This window comes from Planococcus citri, chromosome 3 (genome assembly GCF_950023065.1).
Source record: "Planococcus citri chromosome 3, ihPlaCitr1.1, whole genome shotgun sequence".
In the NCBI taxonomy this organism is placed as follows: domain Eukaryota; kingdom Metazoa; phylum Arthropoda; class Insecta; order Hemiptera; family Pseudococcidae; genus Planococcus; species Planococcus citri.
This window is the reverse complement of record NC_088679.1, coordinates 561,702-578,970: the sequence shown is the minus strand read 5'-3', so window position 1 is coordinate 578,970 and position 17,269 is coordinate 561,702. Positions and strand designations below refer to the sequence as shown.

General features: G+C 39.3%; 2 protein-coding genes across 4 annotated transcripts; one reads left to right on the top strand and one right to left on the bottom strand.

The window, feature by feature from the left end:
• Positions 1-55: 55 nt before the first annotated feature.
• Positions 56-5,292, top strand: Wdr59 (WD repeat domain 59). Its single transcript, XM_065355705.1, has 20 exons — positions 56-283; positions 363-412; positions 503-632; positions 731-938; positions 1,018-1,151; positions 1,235-1,384; positions 1,509-1,668; positions 1,760-1,839; positions 1,929-2,013; positions 2,086-2,327; positions 2,410-2,574; positions 2,684-2,773; positions 2,868-3,006; positions 3,083-3,201; positions 3,299-3,447; positions 3,567-3,746; positions 3,827-3,947; positions 4,018-4,202; positions 4,306-4,562; positions 4,642-5,292. Exons 1-20 carry the CDS (start codon positions 230-232, stop codon positions 4,785-4,787), a joined length of 2,844 nt encoding a protein of 947 aa, XP_065211777.1. The 5' UTR covers positions 56-229; the 3' UTR covers positions 4,788-5,292.
• Positions 1,018-13,524, bottom strand: LOC135839615 (uncharacterized). Of its 3 annotated transcripts, none has more exons than XM_065355719.1 (5): positions 13,090-13,524; positions 7,034-7,282; positions 3,217-6,198; positions 2,964-3,118; positions 1,018-2,118 (listed from the first exon to the last, which is right to left on the bottom strand). In XM_065355719.1, the coding sequence occupies exons 2-3, from the start codon at positions 7,265-7,267 to the stop codon at positions 5,665-5,667; spliced, it is 768 nt and encodes a 255-aa protein (XP_065211791.1). In that variant the 5' UTR covers positions 7,268-7,282; positions 13,090-13,524; the 3' UTR covers positions 1,018-2,118; positions 2,964-3,118; positions 3,217-5,664. The 3 variants fall into 3 exon arrangements, with proteins under 3 accessions (XP_065211791.1, XP_065211790.1, XP_065211789.1); XM_065355718.1 differs by having other exon boundaries at positions 12,052-13,514; XM_065355717.1 differs by lacking the exon at positions 13,090-13,524 and adding an exon at positions 8,524-8,712.
• Between the last annotated feature and the right edge of the window lie 3,745 nt (positions 13,525-17,269).

Here is a 17,269-nt window from a genome sequence, read left to right as displayed (position 1 = left end):
ATATTCGATAAACGAAATTAACGAAATCAGAATTCTTATCACAAGAAATGATAACAAAACAAAACAAAAACAAAACTTTTGATTAATTTTTTGAAAATTTTTCCAAGTTTCATCTCTTGAATAATTTTCTTGATTTCAAAATACGAGTAATTCAAGTTTAATTAAATGAAGTACTACATTGGCCTTGGGTGAACATTTCCCCGCCACCCCCCGGATAATTCAAAAAATTATGGCTCTGAGATGGAGTAGTGATTTCACCATCGCCGAATTCAGGGACCTGAAGGTAACGAAAAAAGTTTTCTATCGTAATTTATGCGCCGCGTTGAAGCTAAATTTTCTATAAATTTGCCGTCTGATTTCAGGCCAAATCTATTGCGCTAGATAATCGTGGAAATCTGCTAATTCTTCCTGGGTGAGGAGATGTTGAAATGCGTTGATTTTTGTCCTGTTTGATGTTTGATTTCTCCGCTATTAACTAACTACGTATATATCTGTTTCACAGTAAGCAGGTACTTGGTATCAAACATCTTAGTCGTCCCATCGATGAAATCGTAACTTTTCCCAGATCAAGTAAAAATGAACCGGGAGCTGTGCAATGGAGTTGTCATCATGAGAATATATTCGCTCTTTGTGTAAGTACCTACCCGCTACCCGCTACCGGCTACTTTCGATCGAAATGCCATGGATACGATATTGGTCGCGGATTGCGAATTTACGTTTTTGCTTTCAGTCTGACGTTAGAGTAGAATTGTTTTCCTGGAAAAATGATAGCGATTTATGCGTAGATAATTCTTTAAAAGCGCATACCCGCGTTGTAACGGATGTGAATTGGCATCCAGTAGATCGAAATATTATAGCTTCGTCTTCGTTGGACACGTTCACGTACATCTGGGATATACGAGAATGTCATAAACCTGTGATCTCTTTATCGTCTTTTTGTAAGTTCGCTCGATAACAAATTATTTCCAAACTATCTATAGCGTACTTTCACAACTTTAATCTTGCTTGACAAATCAGCTGCTGTCTCTAATGTCAAATGGAATGGCACATCTCGTCATCTATTAGCCACCACCCATAATGGCGATGTTAAAATTTGGGATGAACGAAAAGCTTCTTCGCCTGTGCTATACATATCAGCTCATTTAACCAGTGTTAGTCAATTACGTTCACTTACAGTACTTGAAATTTTTGTCTTCGAATATGGATAATTCATTTTCAATTTTCTCATCGTTAGATTCATTCTTTCGACTGGGACCCGGAAAACGGAAATAAATTATTCACCGCCAGTCAAGATGGCACGATAAAGTTTTTCGACATAAACCATCCTCGCAAAACCGAATGCATCATTAATGCCGATGCACCGGTGTGGAAAGCTAGTTATACTGTAAGTTACTCGTTTATCATCAACGAACGAAAACTCTATATTCAACGAATTTCTTCGATATCGCGAAAGTTTTTGTTTGTTTATTTATTTATTTATTTATTTATTTTGATTTCTCGCTATGTAGCCCTTTGGACGTGGAATGCTGGCCGTGATTATTCCCCCTTCAAAAAAGAGTGATAATACCTTACTTCTGTGGAATTTAACCAATAGTAGCGTTCCTCTGCATACGTTTGTTGGTCATACCGAAATCGTATTGGATTTTCAATGGAGATGTTACCGTCAAAGTGAGCAAAAATTTTTGAAACCATCATTTCATCCGTACGAATGGCCATTGTACATAATTTATAAGAATGGTGTTTTCGTTCAATTTCGTAGATGAATTCGAACACCAGCTGATCACTTGGTCTAAAGATCAAACATTACGCATTTGGGAGGTTGACAAATATTTACAAGAGGTTAATATTTTTCGACAATCTACTTTTTGGCTGACAAATTAATTTTCACTTGTACATTACATACTGTATTTTCGTTTCTATCTGTTAAGCTGTGTCGCTTACCAAATACTGACTATGGCTCTGATTGCGTTGATGGTGCTTCTGTCGAGTTGAAATCAAAGTTTGATTCGAGCGGTACGAATTTGAATTTCTCGTAAATTAATTTCGGTTTGCGTTTCAAATCATCTTTTTTCGTCGTGTTTTCAGATATTTTAAAAAGTCAGTCGAACGTAGCGAATTCTGAAAAAAAAATTCAAAACGAAGACAGCGATTACTTATCGGATACCGGTAGTCGAAAATCTGCTCAGAGTGTATCTGCCGATTCAGCGAAAGTAAATTCTTCTCACGTCAATGACGTAAAGAACACAATCGCCACGTTTTCCGGCCCTCTAAATCTGCAGCAAGAATTTTCGAAAACTGTCAATATTCCTAACGTTCAAATTCAAAAGGTAACTGGATCACGTCGTTTTTCTCGATATTACACGTACCTATGATGATGTACCTAAAATGAAAACACGTCGTGTTTTTTAGACCGACATTGTAAGAAGAATGTGCACAGCTATTGCCAAGTGTAACGGTCAAACCATTTGCTTGCATATCAATTTCCCTCCCAGTTATCCTAGAAATAAAGGACCGATATTTCAGTTTGACCAAGGAACCACAGTTTCGCATTCAGTACGATTAAAAATATTAGAAGTGAGCGCGATTTATACACGAACACGTATATTTATTCGTACTTCGTATGTGTACGAAATTTCGAATCATCTATCTCCTATTACACGCGTGTCATTAAAATATTCTTCAGGCTTTAAGAGATACGACGGACATCAAAGTGAGAAGTAATCAAGGTTGCTTGGAAGCATGTCTGCGTACTTTAATTACCACCATGCAAAAGGTATCAGTAAGAATACGCTATATGTATTTTGTAATACCTATTTTTTTTAAACATTGTCCAGCATTGAGTGATTTGTCGATGTAATAATGTTTAGTTAACATCCGCGGACGCTGATAAAATCAATTTATTTAATAAGGATAGACCTCTTTCTGATAGAATTTCTCCATTCGGTAATACCCACGATGCTTACTTTTTACCGGCGCGAACTTGCGGTGCCAGATTTTGCCATACTGGTCGGTATAAGTACATGTTACGATTGAAATTTTTCTCTGGAAGGTAGTAATCTTCGTATCTCTCTCCTTATTTCAGGCGCTTTGGTCTGTTTCGCTAAATCGCAAGTGTTATCTGCTGACAAAAATGTTTGCGGATTAGTGAGTTTATCTGGAAGACAAACCGAAGCCTTGACGAGATTGTATCTGCAAAATAAAGTAGGCCTACGTTACTTCAGTTATGTACTTCGTTAAAAGACCAAAACGTAACTTTCTTCGAGTAATTTTTTTTTCATCATTTCAATTTTGTTTTTAGAATGGTACCCTGCCACCTAGAACGAAATACATGATTAGACGAGGACTGCTTAAAAGAATGAGGAATACTCATAAGAACAGAAGAACTGTGATCGTATACGATGTTTCGCGTTTGTTTTTACTGAATTACGATTTGGCAAACAAGTACCTGTTCGTATTCGTGTTCAGTACCTATTTCATTACTTGTAATATTACTCGTAATTACGAGTAGGTATTATTATTCGAAGGTGAACGTTTTGAAAATTATTATTTTGTTTTGATGGACGTAGGATTAGTGGCAATGAATTGACTTCCATATGCAAACATAACGCGAATATGGTCAATATGACTGGTCGGAAGGACTTGCAGCAGATATGGAATTTGACTTTACTCGTAGCGTCGACTATCTCTGGCAACTGCGATCCTTCGAAAAATCATCATCCGTTTGTGAAAAATATATTGAAATCGATGTAAGCCAACATTTTAAACAGTCCGCATTTTTGGTTCCGTATTAAAATTGTTGTTTTTTTTTTTACCTATATAATTTCAGAATTGAATATTATATTTCACAAAGCGATATACAAACCGCCGCAACCATATGTTGCGTTTTTCATAAATATCTCTGCGCCGAAAAATCGATTCAAAGCGTATGCCCTACGGTTTTTCAAACGGTTAGTCGAATTCGAAGCATCGAACTAGTAGATTACTGATCGATTTTTTAACGAATGGTTTTATCTGTAGCACAACGCGTCTCCTTATCATACCATTCATCCGATGGAAAGTTCGTTGGAGAACTCGTGGTCTTTTCCAATTCAAAAACACATACGTTCTAATTCTTGCTCCGAACTATTAGAGGATTTTAGAAAATGTTGCGTGGACTACGGTGAAATTGCAGACGCTAATGATTCATCTATACAACCTTCCAAGTACCGAATTCTTTTATGTATCGCCCAAAGAAACACTCGCTGTTTTACGCGTGTAATAGGGGTACCTATTGAGATTATTTAATGACAACAAAATCGTTTACAGCTCGTTGAAGGATGATAGCGATGAACTGCTATTTGACAGAGTAAAGAAGGCTTACGCCGATGTTTTATACCGGTGGAACTTACTCAACGTTCATGCGATGGTCATGAAATGTGTTAAGACTGCGAAAGTTGACGTGCACAAAGGAATCGAACTCCGAGCCGAATGCAAGAAATGCCGAAGTTCGTCCGGTGACAAAATGTGTTCTACGTGTAAATTGCCCGCTTTATATTGCGTAATTTGCCGTTTATCAGTCAAAGGTAAAGTCGTTAGATTTTTTCTTTTAAGAAGTTCATTCTATTTGTTGTTTTTTTTTTTTTTTTTTTTTTTTGTATATAGGTTTGGCAAATGTGTGCATTTATTGCGGCCACGGTGGTCATTTGTTTCATATGAAAAAGTGGTACGAAGTGCAAAAATTTTGTCCTGCTGGTTGTAATTGTCAGTGTTCAATGACATTATATTCATCGACGAAGCAGCATAAATAATTTCTATAAACGCGAAGACGAAATTTCATTCTTGATAGTTCACATGTCTGCTTTTTCATTTGCTAGGTTATGGATTTTTCTTTGTTTTTTTGTTTTTCATGTACATATTTGTAAGTACCTACCTGTACTGTAAATAGCTTGATTTGGTTTGATTTTTTTTTTACACAAAAAACAAAAACATTCCCGCGAATAATAAATTATTTCTTGAGAAAATTCACAATCGAATTATTGTCTCGTATTCGAAAATACGATAAATAATGAATTACATTAAATTTTTCTGTTATAAAGAAATTATCGAGTGAGTAAAGTAGGTACTTATCGTTATCTATAAGTACGCAGATTGATAGATATTCGTTCGAGGATCGTCGATTAGCCTATCTAAGCGATATATTTTCATAGGTACCTAATTAAGATGAATTTCTGAGGCAGAATTCTTCTACTACCTATGGAAGGTTTTTTAAAAGCCTTTTCACAAGACTGAATCGTACCTACTCGAATATAACGACTGTTTGAACAAAAATTTGTACGATTAGATAAATTGAAAGTTGATTTCTACACCTATAATGTACAGAATGATTGATGATCAGTTCGTACGTATTTTTTCAATAACAATATGTACCGTACATAGGTATAGGTAAGGTACCCGTTACCCGACTTTTTGGAGAAGGGATTTGAAAATGCAACTATTGCAAGGTGTCAATCGTGTCAATAATTTACGCATTTCATGGCGATGACGATGGAGTCTCCAGGCTAACACACGCGTTTACCGCAAATGCAACGATGAAAGCTCTCACTAAAATACGCGAATAAGTACATACTAAGTAGATAGTAGATACACGAACAAAATCGCAGCAACTTGGTGGGTAATTATTTCTATTTATCTATCAACTTTGGTAGACTCGACATAATTGGTTTCTTGCGCGGATCCGTTCTCCAAATTGGACGCTTGACCGAACGAATTATCACTATCTTCGCTGCCACTTCTGAATCGGCGTATGCCCCTTATACTTTTTCTAAATACTTTGGCTAGAGTGTTTTCATTTTGACTAGAGTTTTGACTTTGAGACGACGCGCCTGGTAACGCTATTTTTTCCATTTGTCTAGCGTCGGCGGCGGCGGCGGTGGCGGCGGCCTGTGCGCAGGAATCTTGATTGTCTGGCACCGGCAGCGATGTGGTCACCGAATAGTTTTGATCCGCGTAATTTTTCGACGCCGCTCTATCAGTTTCGGCGTTCTGGTTTATTAAATGCGCGTTCGACGTTAAAGCTTGCTTTAGTCGAAATACGATGGGCGTTGTACCCAACTTGATGGCGTCTTCGTAACACGGCGGAACGTCCACAACCGAAGCATATTCGGGGGGCTTTTCCAATGTCGGGTCCGAAGAAATTACGTGGATCGGGTCCGAGGAAATCTGGAAAGCAAAGTAAGGTAAGATGATAGGTCTAGGGTCTAGGTACACTAGATCGTATAACTATACTCGTATTCGTATAAATCGATACCTAATTAGAATGTTTATCTACTCGTAATTCATAAGTATTACACAGATAGGTAGGCACATTATCCGCTAATCATGTTCTCGTATCTACGAGTGCGAGTGCCTACTAGTATTTTTCATACTAGGTATATTTTAATGTCATGGTATGGTATTCGAGTGGCCTTGTTATTAATCACAACAGTTTGTTCGTTGTAACCAAAATGTAAACAACGCGCGGTGTTGGGTAGCTGCCGAATTAAGTAGGTACCTATTTTAGTACCCACTACCCAGCATTCGAATTTGTGTATGTATACCTATTACTTACACTTAGCTAGGTACTTACACACCACTTCAATTCGATTCAAATTATGTACGAGTAAAATCGGATGATCGATTTGGTTTTTCAAACGACTATGAACACGATATAGGTACCCAGTTTGGGTACAAATGGAAACGAAAATACACGAGGTGTGCATTTGGTAGATACTCGTCTACACGTACGGATAGCTATACTTATCCATTTAGGTACCTCTACCTACCATAAACATATATAACTACCTACTTTATCCGAGTTACATACAGTTTTTTTTTTTTTTTTTTTTTATCAATCACTTTAAAATTATGTCTGATAAGATTAGTTTTATGAAATGAATTCACGCTTATTTTCAACCGCAGTACCAAGTAGGTACTTATAGGTGTACAGTAGGTACCGAGGTACATAAGTAAAAGTACTTATAGGTATGTAATATTCGCAAAATTTGATAGTACTTACATCGTAATCGCCATTACTATTGGGATCGTGGATATTTCTCATCCAGAAACACATAGCCATACATATTAGGCTCGCTCCAGCAGCTATTAAACCAACCCCTATGTATCTGATGGCTGGAACTGGATCCGAGTACGTGTCAGCTAAACCCAACCAATTAAATAACGCTCCGACACATAGTAGTGTCATACCGAACCGATACGGTCGTTGAGATTGTTCTGGAACTACTAATACCATTTTGGTGGAAAACGCCTGCGAACAATCGAAATCAAATAATAATAGTTAGTGCGCGTGGACCGTGGAGATTGGGAAAATAATACGAGTATGCAATGTACCTACGAGTACTTTTGGAAAATTAAAATAAAAACAAAGAAAGCACGTAGTATATGCGATGGATTTTAGATACAGCTATAGGTACTAGTTATGATGATTAGGTATTCAGAGGGTTCTCCATTCGTGTCTGAATTCGAGTTGAAAATATTCTGAGGTATCTACCTGTACCACCCACCTACGTAAATAGAGTAGTAATGTTCATTTTTCATCGTTATCTACTCGTAACTTTTATCACATTCGCGCTCGTAAAAGACAATTTTAAAACTGCTGGATACCTATCGTATCGTCGTTAGGATGAGTGTCTTATTGAAACACGAACTCGGTTTTGGAAAATTCAGCTGAATTATGTAGTAGGTGCATAGTGCATAGCGCTATGCGATAGGGATAGGGGAGCAAAATTTACGAATGCTGGCGAGTGTCTTTTACCTGATGCACTCTCGATGGCATTCGCAACAGTTTCAAACAGCATCGTGTTAACCATTACTACATACTTAATGCGTATCGACATTGAACATGTAAATTCGTCTAACACAAAACGCAGCATAAATTCTCGCGAATGCCCCCTTCATTCGAAGCATGTTTCTCGCTGCAAATTACTTTTCGCTTGTCCGCCTAGCTGTCTACCAGACTGCTCGTGCTAGGTATTACCCTACCACATGCGCATAAGTCCTTTCTACCGCCGAACAAGATGGCCTCAGTTTTAGGCACCCTTTCATAAATATATAATGTAATGACTCGAACGCACCTACGAGTACAATAGGTAGGTAGGTACCTACACCTAGGTACTCTACTCTACTTTAGCTTTCATAGACACGACTTTAAAACGAACCACATGCCCACATGTTACCTAACAAATTTTATCCCCTCCTTCTCCACCTCTTCGGCTCTTCCACATCATAGACAGACACAGTACGAACGATGAATTTATGAATTATTCGTTTCTGTCGGGCAGATGGCACTGATGGCAGATCGCGATTGAACCGCGAATGGGAAAGAAGCGCCAAGCGCCCAACTACCAAGGCCTTGGTTCCATTTTTCATTATGCCGATTGGCGAATGGCGAATGCGGCGATTACTAACTCACCAACGTAAATGTACGAGTGGATACATTGCATTGCATGTAGGTACATACTCGTACATGATGTATAGTCTAGCACTTACTACTCGTATGCATGTATGTACTTGGAGGCAGCACACATACACATACACATGCACATACACGCGTAATAAGCACCAGGAGAAGTTCTTAAAGCAAGGTAGTCCACATAACGAGTAACGAGTAGCCACAGCCACAGCCATGCCAGTCGGAGTCGCTCAGGAAGTACCGCGCGAGAGTAAGGTATTCGCCCATTGATTGAACGGACATAGATACAAATACAGATAGGTTATGATGGTTAAATAAATAAATACCTTCAGCAGCGAATGAATTGCACAGTTAAGGTTACTGTACATTACTGCCTTACTAGATGTAAAAATAAATACCTACATACTAATGAAACTGATCATTAACTATCGATATCAACTCCGGATCTACGATGAGTACATGTTTACGAATATGCACCGAGAAGCTATGCAAAAAATTAACACTCGCAAAATAAGTAATGCACCCAGATTAATTTCTGATCGATTTAGGCACACATTTTCAAAGTGATTTGTGCCGGTCCAAAAAATTAAAAACTGAAGATCCGAATACCTGCCGGAGACTCCAGAATGGTTTGAAACAATCTCTAATATGGTGCGAACCAAATTTTCTTTTTTTCCTTTTACGCCTACGCGCAAACAATGAATTTTTAATTCAAAAAAAATATATATATAGTAATCACTGCAGAAAATTTAGGATTTGAACCCGCGAATTCAATTTTTACGGTCCAAAAATCTGCTGGAGGCTCCTATACGATTCCAAACAATTACTAATCGACTATAGAGGTCTAAAATAGAGTGAAAATATAATTTCATCCTTTTATTTCTACCTATCTGATCAAATTTTGAATTTTCCAAAATTCGTCAAAAATTCAAAAAGTAGGTCAATTTTGGTATCTGGAATTTTTGCTAGTGGCATATTTCGAGGTCTTGTTTCGTTAAATATACGAGTAACTATAGCTAACGATAAGAAGTAGGTAACGATATTTTTTCGATTTTTTGTAATTGGTGAAAATAATTACCTAGGTATCTATACAAAAATTGGCATCACCGCGTTCCAAAATATTTCTTCGATTAAAAATTTTCGAAATACGATTTTTTTGAAAACGACCCCTCTTTGAGAGCACAAATCTCCCTTCCAGAGGCACCCTCGGAGCAAAAATTGTTCGCATGTGGGTGACTTTCAACCCAAAATGAAGGGCTCTGCCGAGTTTGGTCGAAATCAACCGACTTTTTTTTCACGATCCATCCAAATACGAGCAGATAAATATGGTTTTCACCCGGAATGGTTCATTTTTCGTATCGATTTTTCAAAATTATGAGAAATAAGCTATTCCTATAATAAAGAGTCATGGACGCGCTGTTTAATCTCAAGTTTTGGCTAATGTACGAGACACGAGTATCTATATCAATTTGCACGGTCTTCTACATACAATACGGTACGATAAAAAAAAAAAAAGGAATAAAATACCGCTATTCGTCAGTAGGAGTGTCAGTGCACTACGCCGCACTAGTAAAAAATTTGCTGTTGTTGATGCGATACGACGCGACGTGCCGCCTGATCGCTTTTACATTTTCATCAAGATGCTGCGGGTTTTCGTCATGTACATCAAAACAGCAGAGGGAAGAGGAAAAAACGTGCGGCTCGATATATTCTAATCTAAACGGGATTGCTTTCTTAATGGAAAAATCATCGCCGCACCGGTGCCAATTGCCATAAATAAAAACACGCTGGGAGGGCAACAACCGCCGTCGCGTCGCGTCGCGTTGCGTTTCATGAATAGGTATACGAGTTAGATAGCGAAATATGTAGGTATGCTCAATCTTCTGTTTTCGAGTTCCAAAAACGATATACCTATTACCTACCAGCTACCTACGGTGCACTGTACCTCTATCTACCTACTGAAAAATCGAGCAATACCTACACCTACATAGACGTTTCTTGAAGAATGAAAAATGAAAAATGAGCAGTTGGACGATGATTTGGCAATTTTTTTTATGTCACGCATACCTACTTATACTTTACCGGGAGGGATGGGGGGAGGGGGTAGAGAAATCACGCTCGAATAAACGTACGAGTATACATTTATGTATTTAGATTGGAAGCGCATGAAAATGTTCCCAAATCAATCGCAACAGTTTTACGAGTAAATACCCACAATTCGTGTAGTGAGACTATAGATACGAGTATTCTAGCTAGGTGGTGGTGGGTAGTATAGTCTATCATATTAATATACGAGTAGGTAAGCTTGTAGTACCTAGGCCGGCCGGCCTAATGACCATCTTTGAAGTGCTCTTCGAAACTCCTCCAAATAATTCGGTGTCGAAAAGGGAAAGCGAAGAAACCTTGCTATATATAGGTATAGGTACAGTACCTACTGAAGTAAAATATTTGAAAGACTTTCTTTTGAGGAGCGTCTCAAATTGTCAAAATGTTTGTTCGCTACACATCCGAGTGTTGAGATATCCGAGATTGTTTAGGTCCCTAGGTAGGTAGTTGGCATCTAATGGGGACTAAGAGTAGGTATAAGTACATAGATGTACCTACTCGAATCGAATAGAATTGCTCTTGAAATATTGGAGATGCAGCGTTTTGTTTTTTGGAGTCTGATTCTGACGCTCGAGTAAGAATAACCCAAACCCAAAGCCAAACCATTGAAAAGCGAGCCCGAGAACTAAGCAAAAGTGTAGTGCCAGCACTTTTGAGCTTGTAAAATGCAGATTGCGGATGACGAAGACGTATCGCATTCGCAGTCAATTAAACAGGATATCGAGACTGTATATACCTACATATGTATACATATGTAGGTATGCTCGTATACTCGTAAAAGACATCTACGGTACTGTTAACTGTTTCTCATAAATTTCAAACTACATACGAGTAAGTAAAAGAATACCGTAAGTATGTTGCCACCACCCGATGTGTACGCACGGTATACTCGTAAGTACCTATACTTACCTACTCAGTACTTACACTACAGTGCTACATCTACACCTATACGTAGAATGTAGATAGATCACATGGTGTTTTTTCGTCAACACTGTGTAGGACCACCTAACAAATTTAATATAGAAGAAACAAAACTTTCAGTAGGAATGCCTGTTTTTTACGACATGCGTGTAATTTTGTCGCGTATTCGATATTTCACGTCTTTATCCCGTACCTATACTATGCTGTGTCCCCTTGCGTAATACGAGTATAATCAGCAATCAAGTATCTCATCAAGTAGGCATTAAATGGCTGCCAACTGCCAACTGCGAACTGGTACACGCGCATCATGCATGCAAACTATTTACGAACCTATGCTCAGTTTTTCTTACTATTTACATAGTAGGTAGATCCCTATACGAGTAAGTAAGTAAGCGTAAGTGTTTGAAGGTAAGACGTAAGACTATCACGTAAGTAGATAACGATACAGTCACTAAACTTAATAAGTAGGTAGATATATATACTCGTACGTATGTACTTGAATTGAATAGAATGAAAGATGTGTTATTGTACATCAATTTTATGCGTAGGTAGAGGTGCTTAGTGCTTATAGTACTCACCAATTTTTCCAACGGCTATGCGGCTATGCGGCTATGCTATACAGTACGCTATACGAGTACAATGGAATAATCTTCTTTCACGTCGCCTCGTATTTTACCAGCTTGAAAACCGCAACTAGATACTCGCATCAAGTTGAACATATTGCGGTTTAAATAACATTAGCGAGTACTCGAGTCTCGAATAGGTAGGTAGATATGTATCGCTGACAGAAAATACCAACTGGCACGTCGTCGTGTCGCACTTGTCGAAAAGTAATTGGTATAGGTATTTAGAGGTGCTGGGTAGTTATTTTGTTTGTTTTTTCTTTCTTTTTGATTTTTTTTTCTACGTTATCGATGAAGAACACGACGATAGCATTATTGTCTGTCAAACTAATCGCCGTTACATAGTTCTACACGTACGTCGTACGAGTATATGGTACCAGCGTACATCTGTGGCGGTTGAACAACATATCCGTTGGAAAACCATAAACACTTCACAGACGCACCATTAAGTACACCTACACCACACACCGTACACTATACACTATATGTAGGCTACACCAATTCACCAAACACCAAACACACAAACGTATTACGTACGAGTACCGAGTACCGAGTAGGTATAGTTATCACTTATCACACCGAATGGCTAATAAACGTTTGTTTAACTTTGCGAGTACATCGGCACTTGAAATATTTGTACGAGTATATGTGAACTGTACACCCGAATTATCTACACGTATATCTGCAGCCGCAGTCGCAGCCCATGAGCCAGGTTACCTACCAAGTCGATCTTTCGCGCCGCGCACCAAGGCACGATTCTAATGTGTAAGGCGGCGGCGTTCTTGGCGAAGGTAGCCAGGTTTACGTTGATTTCTGTACGTTTAACGCGCCAGAAATACTCGTAGGTATCGTAACACTCGATCAAGCGGCCCAAGCAGCCCAAGCAGCCCAATAGGTAGGTGGATGGGTATTGGCTATAGCACTGAGCACTCGTAGTATAGGTAGAGGTAGAGGTAGAGGTAGAGGTAGAGGTACGATAGGTACACTACCTACTTGAAAATTGACACTGCACGTGAAAGATCGCGGCGCGACGAAGCGATGAGCAAACTCGCATTACTTTTCACTCGAATTTTCACCAGCACATTGAGCCACAGGGCGATAGAGCTATGTACACGCGTAAGTCGAGGTACATGTACGAGTACGAGTACGAGTACTCGTATTTGACGAAGCGGCGACGCGGCGCGACGCTGCTCAAAATTACACGATAACACACCGCGCGAGTACTAGCGTATAACACTGAATATTACGCGATGTACCTATTACATTCTACGAGTACGAGTACGTACTGTTCGCCAAGTACATCGAGTAAGTAATGGTATGGCGTATGGCGAGTATCTAGGTACTCGTGTTACCAACTAGACTAGCGTTTACGTCACTTGGCGAGTGGCGTACACAACTCCCTGTCCCTACCTCTCATTGACGATACCGAATTACCGACGAGAGACGAGACGCGACGCGACGCGACGTATCTACTCGTACTATACACATTACACATGCAATGTAAATAGATACTAAATACTACACGGGTACCTACGTCTTCGTACTTATTTTGTTATAGTTTGGTTTGGTATGGTATACAGTATTACATATTACCTATATTACGATGTACAATGTACATACGGTAGACGGTACTATCTACACTCTACAGTACATAGGTACCGTCTACATGAAGAAATACATACATGCGCGATGTACCACCACGTGAATACGAGTATACTGTTATCGCCCATCGAGCTGTATCAACACGATCGTCGATCGACTTGAACTTGGTTTCGTCAGTTTGATCATCGTTAAACTTCCATACTACGACTAAGATGGACCATGTTTGACTTTTTTGACCATCACTTTCCTGTACTTACTCAGGTTTCGTATTTCAAACTTTACATTGAAGATCAAAAAAAATAAGTTCCAAAAAAATTGGTGATAATACTGATAGGTACTCGTAATCGATCGTATATTCGTATAGGTACCTATTACATCCACTCGGATCTACGAAAACCATTTCTGAACTTTTTTCGTCTTTCCGAGGGTTTTTGTATGACTCACAAAAACGATACGAATTTAGACCTACTCGTAGGTACTCGTATTTCAAACTTGTGTTAAATACCTAACCTTAAAAAGGTGGGGAAAAATGTCAAAAGCGGCTTTCACTGCTTCCGAGTCGATTAGTCTCCCCCTCCCCAAAAAAACACGATTTTCATGGATTTTAAGCTGTACCAACCACTCTGTTGTTTACACAGCCAATTGATTTGAAACTTAGGGGTGAAGATATATTTGAGGAAATTAGGTAGGTAGGTAGGTACCTTAAATTAATTCAATTTCTTCAACCTCGATAACAACTCCAAATTCCACTTTGAAAACTTCAAATTAATGCGGAGGATTTAAAAAATGTTGAGCGTATTTTGTACCGCACTTTAGTACCTAGCGGTGGTCGCTGCTTCATGGCCACAACGAACACCATTTGGAAACGCGCGACTCTTTTTTCTCGCAATCGCAATATACGTATGCCGAACTACGCTTTCAACTTGAATTTGGATCAAATTCGTCGATTTGTCTGTCTGCGTTTGATAATTTTTTATTTAAAATTTTAATAAACTTACGTACGCCATTTTGGTAACCCGCCCTGACACCCCTTCCGAGTGAAGTGAACTATACGCCTGAAAATCATACCAGAGCATAGGTAAATATTTCAATTTCAGCGAAATTGGAAATCTTGAATTTTATCCAATCCACTCGTATCGAGTACGAAAGTGAGTGCTGAATAGTGAATGTTGCACTCGCAGTCTTCTGTTTACATGCAATCCTGTTGAAAAGTTGGAGTTTCCACCGCCGCGCTGGGTGCTGGGTACCATTCGTCAGAAATTATTGTGTTTTTAAGGAAGGAAGACCAACGACTAAAACGTCGATGGCGTTTCCCTCTACAAAGATATAGGTAGGTAACTCGTAATAAGAGAATGCCACACTAAAGTAAAAACAAGCGATTCGTTGAAACATTGGTAGCGTAGATCAGAAATGGACGCGCAATCTTAAATGATGCATGCTCTAAGCTCTAAGCGCTTGCTGTTGCTCTGTTTTGCTCTGTTTACAAATTTACAACTTGCAAGTACCTACACCTACAAGATGTATCGTCTATTGGCCACTGGACAGTGCAGGCGAGTCTGAATCCGGTCTCGTCCTCGTCGCGGTCACATTACACATCGCGTCTCGCGATCGCGATCGCGTATTATTATGCATGCAGTTTTCAGTTTTGGTTTTGGTATTGGTATACCTATACAGTATACACATAATCGTCTGTGAAGTAATCGCATTCGCATTCGCATTGCGGCTATCCGCGTAATAACGACAACGTACAATTAATAGACACTATGTAGGCCTACTGCGTCTAGTGGGTATGGGGGGTATGGGGGTATGGGGGTATGGGGGTATGGGTATGGGTACGGGTACCTAGCTAGTGCTAGTAGCTAACCTTCAGCACAGCGGCTGGATCTGCCCGTAAAAAAATAGGTAATCGTTTGATTTCAAGTGGGTCAAGATACTAAATATGGCGCGGCGGCAATGATATTATCTATTTAGGGCTTACCAAACTGTGTTCATCTGCATACAGTATTACGACGAGCAATGTTTATCGGTCATTCGTAACTACACGAGTACTTATCTTCAAATACGTGCGTACGAGTAATACGAGGCATCTGTAAATTATTATTAGCAAAGGGACGCGGAATTTGATAAACTCCTATACATTAAGAGTATGTATGTAGGTATCGTATGTTATGTACAAGTAGTTTAGCGCTTGGTACTTAGATACTAAGTATACCTACAGCTCGTATCGAGAAGTCTATTTCATCGATTTTTTCCCCTCAAGTCTGATACAAGGTCAGAAAATGAACGAGATTTCTTCCTCGAGGTTTACGTCAGCGGTTTCTCTTTCAAGTTTTTAAAAAGTCCGGCATAACGTCGGTACGTCGACTCGATTTTTTTCCGCTTTCAAAAGTCAGCGTAAATTGGATATTAATTTAGTCTCTTCTCTCGAGAAAGTTTCATAAATCACGGATATGCTTCTTGGTCAAGTTGTCTCGATCCTCGATCAAATATGATGATGCGGACCCGGCTGAGCTCTATGCTGAGATCTTCCGCAGCCTGACGCCTGACGCCCGACGCCCAGCTCCGAACTGATGTGTCATGCATGGACGCGGCCGCGAGTCATCCAACCAAAATTTGATCTGATCACGTCTGGTCCAGCCCGGCCCAATCATCCGGATCAGCTTTTTAGCCTATTGACTTGTGTGTTTGGCTTCCCAGATTCGTCTGGTCTGTCTGTCTGTCTGTCTGTCTGTCTGGCCACTTAAGGTCATTGACCGGTCAATATAGCTTTCCCAAGGTCGTCTGTCTGCCAGTCAGGTATGTCGGTCTGCCTGGCTTCCAGAAGTCATTGACCCGTCTACCCGGTTTCCTGAGGTCACTGACCTACATGCCGAGCCTCTTACGGTGCTCTCTCTTCCTGTCTGGCCTTTTGAGGTTGTCTGCGTGCCTATCTGTCTATCTGCCTGTCTGGCTTTTCAATGCCATCTGTATTCCTGTCTGGCCTCTTAAGACCAATCATTCAGCTCCCTGTCTAACTTGTCAAGATCGTTTGTCCACCTGTTAGACCTCTCAGCAATTTAGTAATTTTTGTTTTCAAATTCTTCTAAGCCAGATCTGGCATCCAAAAGTCCACTTTAACACGAGTGAACAAAAATTAGTAATTTTTTTAAACTTTCAAAGTAGGTACATCGTACATATTATGAATAGAATAATGTCTGGAATTGAATGCAGCCGCGTTTCCAAGCAGATTACGTACCTACTCGTAAGTATTGTAAAATCAGATAAAATGCTCTATACCTACGTTGTAATTGATCTACCTATTTTATTAATTTTTTTTTCAAGTTTTTAAAAGCCCGATATCCCGACTGGCATAATGACGAATCTTTTAAAAATCAGATACGAGTACTACGACGAATTGAACGATTTTTTCCAAGTTTTCAAGGGTCAGTGTGGTAAAAATTTTGGACAGACTCCCGGTTCGCGGTTCAAAAAACATTTCCACGTCCATAACCAATATTATGAGATAAAAAGACCTACCTACGGATATAGGTCTAAATAATTAGGTACGAGTATTTACATATTATCACTTACG

Excerpts from the sequence above, each read along its gene's own strand:
- Wdr59 (XM_065355705.1), top strand. The coding sequence starts at position 230 with ATGGCTCTGAGATGGAGTAGTGATTTCACCATCGCCGAATTCAGGGAC. Across the intron at positions 2,774-2,867 it reads TAATTACCACCATGCAAAAG|TTAACATCCGCGGACGCTGA; the intron begins GTATCAGTAAGA and ends AATAATGTTTAG. Across the intron at positions 4,563-4,641 it reads TTGCCGTTTATCAGTCAAAG|GTTTGGCAAATGTGTGCATT; the intron begins GTAAAGTCGTTA and ends TTTTGTATATAG.
- LOC135839615 (XM_065355717.1), bottom strand. The coding sequence starts at position 8,661 with ATGGCTGTGGCTGTGGCTACTCGTTACTCGTTATGTGGACTACCTTGC. Across the intron at positions 7,283-8,523 it reads TACATACATGCATACGAGTA|GCGTTTTCCACCAAAATGGT; the intron begins GTAAGTGCTAGA and ends GATTGTTCGCAG. Across the intron at positions 6,199-7,033 it reads ATAGTAATGGCGATTACGAT|ATTTCCTCGGACCCGATCCA; the intron begins GTAAGTACTATC and ends TTTGCTTTCCAG.